Source organism: Myotis brandtii, unplaced genomic scaffold (assembly GCF_000412655.1).
Source record: "Myotis brandtii unplaced genomic scaffold, ASM41265v1 scaffold434, whole genome shotgun sequence".
NCBI classification, from domain to species: Eukaryota; Metazoa; Chordata; class Mammalia; order Chiroptera; family Vespertilionidae; genus Myotis; species Myotis brandtii.
In genome coordinates this window covers 2,978,349-2,987,654 of record NW_005366599.1, presented here as the reverse complement: position 1 = coordinate 2,987,654, position 9,306 = coordinate 2,978,349, and the positions used below count along the sequence as shown (strand labels likewise).

The following is a 9,306-nucleotide window of genomic DNA, read 5'->3' as shown; positions in this document are numbered from 1 at the left end:
GGGGGGAGGGGTGTGGGGGGGGCAGGGCCGGCAGAGCCTGCTCCCTGGGACGGCTGGTGAGGAGGTGCTGGGTTCCAGTGCAGGCTGGGCTTGTGAGCCCAGCGCGGGAGCTGCCCGGGGAGATGGAGAGAGAGAAGGAGACTGCCCTGAGCTCGGAGCCTAGGCAGGGGGGTCGGGAAGGCTGGGGAGGCAGACAGCTGGGAGCGGGGGGAGGGCCAGGCTCTGGCGGGAGCATCCCTGGTAGAAACTGGCACCAGCCGACCCCACCCCCGCCTCTCTTCCCCACCTGCCGCCTCTGCAGAGAGCGCTCTCTCCTTTGTAAGCCCCGGGCTTCAGATGGCACAGGGTGGACCTCCGCCCTGGCCACCCGCCTCCCTGTGTCTCAGTTCACTGCCTGGGAAGTGGGACAGGTCATCCCTGGGGCGGCCGGTGTGGGAGGGTGGTCCCAGCACCAGCCTGGGGGACGGAAAGCCTGGGCTCTAGACACAGGTTCCTGCACAAATCACGCGCTCCTTGCTCCTCCGTGTGCCGCGCTGGGGGGCCCCTTTCCAGCCGCGGGGGACTCGGTGACCAAGAAAGACAGACCCCGCCAATGTGGGGCTGATAGGCCCCTGGGGAGGCGGTGAGGACGCATTGTCAGACGGGTCACCAGCTAAGCAGAAGATGATGAACCCCGAGGGACAGCCTTGGGGCTCCCACCTCTGAACCCAGGAGCAAATTCTGTGCAGGCACCTTCTCGGGGCACTGGGTGGGTGGAGGCCTTTGGCAAACTTCTGGATTAGTCTGAGTTTGACACCCCTTCCCCATTTCCCACCAGGCCTCTGACCTCCCTGCGCCCCAGGGGGACTGGTGCTGTGCGCCCACGGCCTGGACTCTCCTATGCGTAGGGCGCTTGGTTGGCTTGGGCCGTGAGCACAGAGGAGGAGAGAGGCCCGCGTGCTGCAGAGGCGGCCTCTGACCTCACGCAGCTCCTGTGGGGCCTCCACCTGCCCCGCTCCCACCAGCTCCCGCAACCCGTCAGGGCTGGGAGGTTAGAGCTCCCGCAGTGGCCAGCCTGGGTGCACCGGCCCCTCATCGCCAGAGTCCCCGCCTGGCCCTGCCCCATGTGGGGCCCGTGAGCGGAACAGAGGCTGCTATAACAGCCCATCGGGGCCCACGTGTTCACAGCTGAGGGGGTGAGGCCCGGAGCGATGGCTCAGCTCGCTCAGGGTGCCCCGCCGTCCAGGCCCCGCCTCTCACCTGGGCAGTAGCAGCGCAGCACGCCGGGCTGGATGAGGGACGCAGGCACTGAGATCTGGTCGAACAGGCAGCTGTAGTTATTGCTGGCTTCTTGCCACGGGCCTGTGATGAGAACCTTCACTCCTCCCTGGAGGGGACAGACAGCGGGGACAGCGTCAGCTGCCGAGGGTCGAGGGATGCACCCTCTGTGGGGGAGCCCTGGTCCCTCGGGGCCCCGGTGCTCCTGGCTCCCTCAGCTGACATCCAGCACGGGCGCAGTGCTGACCCCTGACCCCTGACCCCTCCTGCTTAATTTCGGTTCCAGGCTGGAGCAGAGTTTTCTAATCTTTTCAGCCCCGGAAGCCCCTGGGAACTGGCCTGGTGGACCCCTGGAAGGAAGGGGAGACAGGGCAGGGGCCGGGTCTGTCTCGGGCTGTGGGCAGACTGGGGGAGGCTCGAGTTGAGGAGGCCTGAGCACCGCAGTGTCCTGCGGAGACTGATGCCTGGTGGGCAATGCAAAGGGACCGGGACCCCCAGGCTGGTGGGGATCGCCAAGGAGGGGCAGGTCTGGCTTTGGAGACGTCACTTTACCGCGAGGCGACCATAGTCTGGAGGGCAGTGGGGAGAGCACAGGAGCCCAGAGCAGGAGGCCGCGTGGCTGTGTTCTCAGGCCAGCGGCCCTGCCTCTCCGGTGGGATCTGATCTCCAGGGCCCTTGGCTCAGATCTAGGGTTCCACAGGGAGAGTTGGGGTTCTGGGAGGGGCGGGGCTAGGAGTGGGTGCTGGCTGGGCAGGTGCCCCATGCCCCAGGCAGAGCCGACTTTGGGATGCCTGCAGCACGAGGCCAGCTCAGGAGGCCGTCCTGCTGGTTCCTGGGAAGTGAAAGAGCAGTGGCTTCAAAAGGCCACGGTGACCATGTGAGGAAAAAGGAAGAGGAAAATAACAGCACCCACAGCTGCTGGCAGGAAGCCAGGGCCACTGCGGGGGACAACGGGCTGCAGCAATCACTGCGGAACCAGGGCCTTCTCCATGGCAACAGTGAACCGGGGCCTTCTCCATGGCAACCGCACAGGAGGGGCTCAGCATCCTTCGGTTCAAGGGATGGTTTCCATGGCAACCCTCGCCCTGCTGAGCTGAGCTGCGGTGACGCAGGCACCTGAAGGCCCTAATTGCGTCCTCCCCCGCCTGGTGCCGCAGGAGTGGGTGAAGGGAGGTGGCATAGAGGGCTTGGGGGAGGGGAGGGAGCAGCAAATGCCACTGAGGTCGCCCTGTCCTAGGAGTCCTGAGATAAAGGACCCAGATTTCTGATGCACCTGGGGCAGATTCTGGGGCCCAGGGGCACTCCTGTGTGTTTGCATGTGTGTGCGTGTGTATGCATGCGTGCATGTGTGTGGCCGCTTGCAGCTGGAGGTTAAGAGAACAGAACACAGAAGTGGGAGCTGCCTGTGGGAGCGGGGACCCTCTGAGAAGAGACAGCAAGGTGGCCCCAGCCTTGGCGTTCCTGCAAAGTGGCGCCTGACCCCATATTTACAGACTGGGGGTGTCCCAGGCCTGGGGGTCCCAGCACAGAGCCCTCTGGAGCCTGGCAGAGCCTGGCTAGAACCAGGGTCCTGACGGTCAGCAAGCAGGCCTCTGGCCGGTGGAGCAGGGGAGGGGCGAGCATGCAGGCCTGGGGGTTGTGAGGGAGGGAGGGGAGGAAAGCGGAGGTCAGTAGAGAAGGGGGTGTCTCCCCCAGGAGAACCCAGGAGGGGGGCCCCTCTGCTGCCCACTGGGGACCGTGGGAGGGTAGCGCCCCCGGGGCCTCCGCAGAGGTCTCTCCACTCAGCCACATCGGGTGGTTTCTGTGCATTTTCCAAATCACATTGAATCTGAGCTGCTTTTGTTCCCAGCAGCTGTGATCACCCAGGGCTGCTGGGAAACTAGGGCAGAGGCTCCTTCTGCGAGGTTCCTGTTCCCGTGCTGCCCTCTGGTGGCCAGCGGCTGAACTGCATGGAGCTGCAGGCTGGGACTGGGGGCAGAATGGAGAGGAGGCCAGGCCTGCTGAGGGCCCTCCCTAAGGCCCCTGGCCAAGGCCCGCGGGCCAAGGAGGCCTGAGTGCGGCCTGGACTAGCCCAGGACCTGCACGCCCAGGACCTGCACGCCCAGGCTGAGGCCCCGGGGAAGAGGGCTCCCCCTCCCGCCCTTCAGCTCCTGTAGGACTCAGGCTCCAGGGAGCCTCAGAGTGTCCTGGGGAACGTGGCGGGTGCTGGGACGGTGCCATGGAGATCAGTGCCACTGAGGGAGGCACCCCGAGCCACAGCAAGGGAAACCAGCTGGAACCTTCTAGAGCCTTGAGGGGGGCAGTGTGGGAGGTGGACAGAAGACACAGGTGCTGCCTGAACACCTTACTGAGTCCTCACACCCCACACCAAGGTGGAGACGGGAAGGCCGCTCCCGCCCCGGTCACTGATGGGAAGCGTGGGCCAGGCCTGGAATCCAGACCCCTCACCACACAGGGCGGCTGCCTGGACGCCCGAGGATGTTAACGTCCCGCACATGCAGCGCACGGGCGGGAGCTGCTCTGACTGGACGCCAGCTGTACTTCCAGGCTCCTGTCCGGAGGCGGGGCCGCCCGCTGGCTGACATGGCGCCTGGGAGCTGGGGGCACTGGCACACATGTTTTAGCTCAGCTTTGCCATCAAGGAAGGGGGCGGAGCAGGTGTGAGCCTCCTGGCCGAGTCTGTGACACGGAGGCCCACCGTCCAGGTGACCCCGCCACGGTCGTAGGTGGTCAACCAATGAGCAGCCTCTTTTCACGGCCAAGGCAGGAGGGCGTGGAGAGAGCACTGTGGCCGGGAATAATGACCACTATCCACTGAGGACGGACTACGGGCCAAAGACTCCACCGAGCACTCCTGGCACCACGCCCGAGGCAGGTGCCGTTACATCCCCATCTTACAGGTGAGGAAACCGAGTCACAGAGAGGCCATGTCTGGCAGAGCCAGACTTCACACCCAGGCATGCCCCCGAGACGTGCTCTGAACCACCGTCCCCTCACCAGAGCCTGTGGGAGACTTGGCAACGGGTGCCAGCTCTGAGGGGTGCGTTACCTCTCAGGGCACCCCTGCACCCAGTCCCAAACTGGGTGGGCATTGTCCCAGGATCCCCTGCCAGCGCCTGGGTCTGGAAGGTGCCTGTGCTGTGGCCAGCATCCCTCACTGCCCGGCCCGAGGAGGTCTGTGGCCTCGGGGAGCCCAGGAGGTTCAGGGTCTTTGAGAGCATCCCCCCCTTGTCTGGGCAGCAGCCCCCTCCCCCGCCCTGACACCCAGGGAACGTGGCAGTGGCACCAGGGGAGCCGCGAGCAGCCACCAACTGGGAGAAAGGGCCCAGCTGGGCCTCGAGCACCCGGCCGGTGGGCTGGGAGGAGTGGAGGAGTGCGCCCTGGGGTGCAGCGAGCGGAAGGCCGGGCATCTCCCCTTCCTGCCTCATTCTAGCTGGAGAGAAGGCCAAGGTCGCTTCCTGAAGCATGTGCCGCCATGGCCCACGGGTTTCCTGCAGCTCTGGGCTCGGGGGTGGAGGGCTGGGGGGCAGGGGGGGTCACGGGGCCATATAACATGCCTTTGATTTTGTCAAGGTCCGATTTAACCGACCAAGTCTTACAGAAGCCTATTCAGAAGCTGTGCCCTCCCTCTTCATTTGCTGGGAATTGGTTTTTGCTTTGCATCCTTCTGTTTAGCAATGAATGAGCAGCGGACATGGCTGATCTATGATGCTGACTTTCAAATGGTCTTTTCCAGCTCTAGGAGCCTCCCCTGCCCCCTCCCCAAAAGCAAAGCAAAATATAGGTGGAATCTTAACACGTAAGCCAGGTGACAGCGGACTGCTCTGGCCGGAGGGCCCCCTGGCCTCCGCGGAGACTCCTGGTTTAAAGCTACTGGCTGTGATGGAGACTGGGCACCGGGCTGAGGAGGGGAGGTATTTCAGGTGACCTGGGAGGGCCCGGCTGGGCCTTCGTGGTCTGGAAAGCCACATGCAAATGAGCTCCCTCAGCTCCATGCTGGGGGTGAGCAGGCGAGATGATGGGTGACAGGGAGGAGATGGCAGCTGCCACTTACCTCCGGGTAGGACCACTCCGGGGAGTAGTCGGTCACCATGAACACCCGTCCGCTCTGCTGCAGCATCCCCAGGGTGCCCTGGGCCGAGGCGGCTGAGACCACCTCGGCGACGTGCATGTAGGCCATGGTGCCGGCCCCGCCCTCGGCGCCGCTGAGCTCGTCCTCCGACTGCGAGAGCGCCGCGCCGTCCCCCGACACCAGCTGGTGCCCGTAGATGGTGCCGCTGCCCCCCTCCACGGAGATGAAGTCGTTGATCAGGTCGGAGAACTGGTTGCTGAAGGAGATGTCAAAGTGGTCCAGGCTGAGCTCCATGTTGGAGGCGTTGCCGAGGCCCGGCTGGGCCACGGGGTACAGTCCCTGCACCACGTTCCCCGGGAGGAGGGGGACGCCGCCCGTGCTGCGGATCACCCCGGGGGTCTCGGGCTGCAGGTAGTGCTCGGAGCCGCAGGCCTGCAGCTCCCCGGACTTGATCAGGCCCTCGCCCCCTTCGGCCACCTGCGAGGTCTCCATGGTGACCTCCCCTTCCGCACCCATGGCCTGGAAATTGGCCTGAAACTGCATGAGGTGGAGGGAGGAGGTGGACTCTATCCGTGTCTCCACGTGGCCGCTGCAGGAGCTGGTCTGCGAGGAGGCCTCCGTTTTCACCGTGGGCATCACGAAGGTGCCCCCGGAGTCGCTCAGGCTGCTGTGGGCGCTCTGCTCGAGGGGGAGGGGCTTGCTGGCGTCCTGCAGGAAGAAGCTGGGGGAGGGGGTCTGGTGGATGTGGGGGCTGTGGCCCGTCTGGCTGAAGCTGGACGCGTAGTCCTTGTTGGAGTCGATGGCGCTGAAGTCCATCTGCTCCAGGGTGGTGCTGGGGCTCAGGCCGCCGCCCGACGGCAGCAGGCCGGGGCCCGCGCTCAGGCTGAGGGAGCCGGCCGCCGCGGCCGACGAGGAGTACGCTTCTTTGGCCATTTGCTGCTCGAAGGAGGTGTCCTCCGTCTTGATCTCCTTGGCGAGGACGGTGGTGAAGCTGAAGGCCCTCTCCACGGGGGGCGAGTGCCGGACGCCGGCGCTGACCATCTCGGCCTTCAGGCCCCCGCCCCCGTACGTCTGGCCCTGCTTTGGGTTGTTGAGGAAACAGTCGGGGTCAAAGTTCATGGTGGTTTCTGGAATCTTCCGGCCGCCGTCCAGGGTGGTGGAGAGGACCAGCTCTTCGGAGACGTTGGAGGGCAGCATGGACAGGCTGTCCGAGCCGCCCGGGGTGGGGAAGGCGAACTTGTGGCCGTCGGAGCTCATGGCCAGGACCAGGCCCTGCGAGGCATCGGGCGAGAGGAGGTGGTGGTTGGGGCCGGCGGTGGGGGACATGGTGTACACGGCCTCGTTGGTGACCTCGGACATGAAGACCGTGGCGCTCTGGGACAGGCTGCCCATCACGGAGGCCACCGCCATGCTGGACACGCCGGTGACCACGGGGCTGTCCGCCATGTCGGGGTCGCTGTTGAGGCCGCTGCTGATGGACACGGGGGAGCTCTGGGTGGTGTCGGGCACCTCCACCTGGTTGGTGGACGAGACCTCGGTGCTGCTCTGGTGCAGCAGCACGGGCTTGGCCACCTTGCCGTTCCTCTTCTCGCGGCTCGAGCCCTTGCCGTGGCTGTGCTCCTGCTTGCCCTCCGACACGTCATTGTGCTGCACCTCCGCGTGGCCCCCGTAGCCCCCTGTCCGTGGCTCCACCTTCGGCGAGATGATGCGGTGTTTGGCACTGTTGCACTTGTGATGCACGCTGCTGCCCGCTCCTGCAGAGGGCAGAGGCACAGCACGCACACATGGATGCCACACACACGCAAACACACACGTGTGCGCACACACACGCGCACACACACGCACACAAAGAGAGAGTCAGAGCTGGGCTGCAGCAGACCTGTCTCTGAGCAGCTGGCAGCTGGCAAAGCCCCTCCCGGGAGCCCCCGAGCCCCTGGGGCTGGCGTGTAGCTGCCACTCAGGATTGGGGCCTCCTGACCCCCGGCCCCAGGCTCTCATGTGCCCTGGTCCCCACCCTCCACACCAGGCCCCTTTTCCTCCATTCACTTTGCAAGTGGTGGCAGCAGTGCCCCGACCACGGGAGGCGGGGAGGAGAGGACGGAGAGAAGGCCATCTTCCGGGGAGACCCTCCCACCCTTGGAGCAGCCGCCTTCCCTGGCCAGGCTCTCGCTGGCGGGGCTCAGCCCGGGGGTGGCCTGGTCCCTCTCTCCACCCCCTAGAAGCATCCAGGCCTACAGGCCGGGCAGCATTGCCGGTGGCCCCTCTCCTCCAGGCGGCAGGGAGCCCCCTGGGACCGGCAGCCTGAGGTGGAGGGGGACCCAAGAGCAAGGCCTGCTCTCTGGGTCACTCCCAGGCCCCAAGGCCAAAGGGGGGCCCAGACTTTGCTGTGTGGGCCACAAAGTATTCGGGGCCACCACCCTCTGTTCAGCTGGCTGGACCTGTCCTCAGCTCTTTGTGGGGCAAACTCCTTCTAAAACGCAGCAAGGACAGAGCCCCCGCCCGGCTCAGCGGCAAAGGAAGAGCCGCATGGCACCGAGCCCCAGCGGGTCAGGGCTCACGCCTGCCAGGACCCCAGGACGCTTCTCCCGCTTTTCTCGCCCACTGCACCCCTATTCCCATCCCGTCTGGTAAGGGTCAGTTTGCTTTATAAAAGGGTGAACTCTCCCCCGATCCCGTCGCAGCCTCGCCACCGCGATCCCTAAATGCAGGCAGACGTGGCGGGGAAGCGAGGTGGCCTCTAACAGGAACTTCTCCTTAGGGCCACGCAGGGGGCGGGACGCACACTTCAACGAGCAAACTGTTACCAGGAAGAGACACTGGGATGGAGAGGGCGGGGCCCTGGACGCTTGGCGGAGACGGAGGTGAAAGGCAGCCGTTTGGCCTGAGTGGCCCATTGACTCAGGACTGATCCCAGGAAGCCCAGGGACCGGGGCCCCCTGCTGACATGGCCCAAGGGCACTGGAGGCCTGGAGGGCACTGCGGTGGGTGGACAGAGGCCTGGAGCCCCATCCCCAGGCACCCCAACTCTGCTGCCCCCACTCCCAGGGGAGCTGCCTCCTTGGGAACTGCTGTCTCTGCCCCAAGTGGGCCCCCCGCCGGCTGGGGGGCAGGCAAGGGTGAGTCTGGCCTGGGGGCCGTGCTGTCGCCTGACCCCGGGCTGACCCCTCCCCTCACTGGCCATCACGGTGACCCCTGAGGAGGAGAGCCGTGCCGCTGCTTGGCAGAGCCCCTGGGCCCGTGATGCCCGCCTGCCCGCCGTGCCCACCCCGCTCACCCAAGCCGCCGGCGCACAGGCAGTTGTGGGTCCGCGGCTGCGGCTTGGTCTGGTGGCTGTCGAGGATCTGCTGCACCAGCTGCTCCACGGAGAAGCCCGAGCTGCTGTTGCCGTTGCTGCAGGTCCACTTGATGCCGTGAACTGGGGGAGACAGGGGCGGGGTCAGAGGCCCTCCCAGAGCTCAGCTCCTCCCCTCCCTGCTGGGAGGCTGGCTCTAGGGACACAGGAGGAGGCTGGAGGGAGCCCAGGCTGCCCTGCCAGCCTCCCTCCACCCCCCGGGGGGGCTCCCTGCTCTTCCCCTGCTCCCCGTCCCTCCTTCCCCTCGGATGCAGCCGGCAGTGGGCTGCCTAGGGATCTGTCTGGTTTCCCCAAGTGCAAGTGCACCGGGTGGCTCTTCACGGGGCCCTGGAGTGGGAGACAAAGGACCTCCCCGGAGTGAGGTCGTGGGGACCCAGAGGGGAGGTCAGGCGGGGTCGCAGCAACGTGCTGGGGAGGACCTGCCCCAGGGCCGTGCTTTCTTCCCACCTGACTTCTCCGCCATGAGGGGCTGAGGGGACAGGACCGCAGGGCCCACGTGACCTGGGCAGTGGGTGCCCACAGGTGACTGGCCACCTTGAGTGGCACCCGCAGGGCCGAGGGCTGTCTCCCCACCTTCTGGCAGGATGGGCCGGGACCCGAAAATAAACCAACTCGCCCGCTGAGT

At 65.9% G+C, this 9,306-nt stretch overlaps 1 protein-coding gene across 1 annotated transcript in view; it reads right to left on the bottom strand.

The window, feature by feature from the left end:
- Nucleotides 1–9,306, bottom strand: part of CAMTA1 (calmodulin binding transcription activator 1) — a 694,930-nt gene that overhangs the window by 81,075 nt on the left and 604,549 nt on the right. The window contains exons 8-10 of the mRNA XM_014546182.1: nucleotides 8,604–8,744; nucleotides 5,312–7,083; nucleotides 1,240–1,366 (exon numbers count right to left, since the gene is read on the bottom strand). Of these exons, the coding sequence (XP_014401668.1) occupies nucleotides 1,240–1,366; nucleotides 5,312–7,083; nucleotides 8,604–8,744 (2,040 nt within the window). The remainder of the gene's footprint in view (nucleotides 1–1,239; nucleotides 1,367–5,311; nucleotides 7,084–8,603; nucleotides 8,745–9,306) is intronic.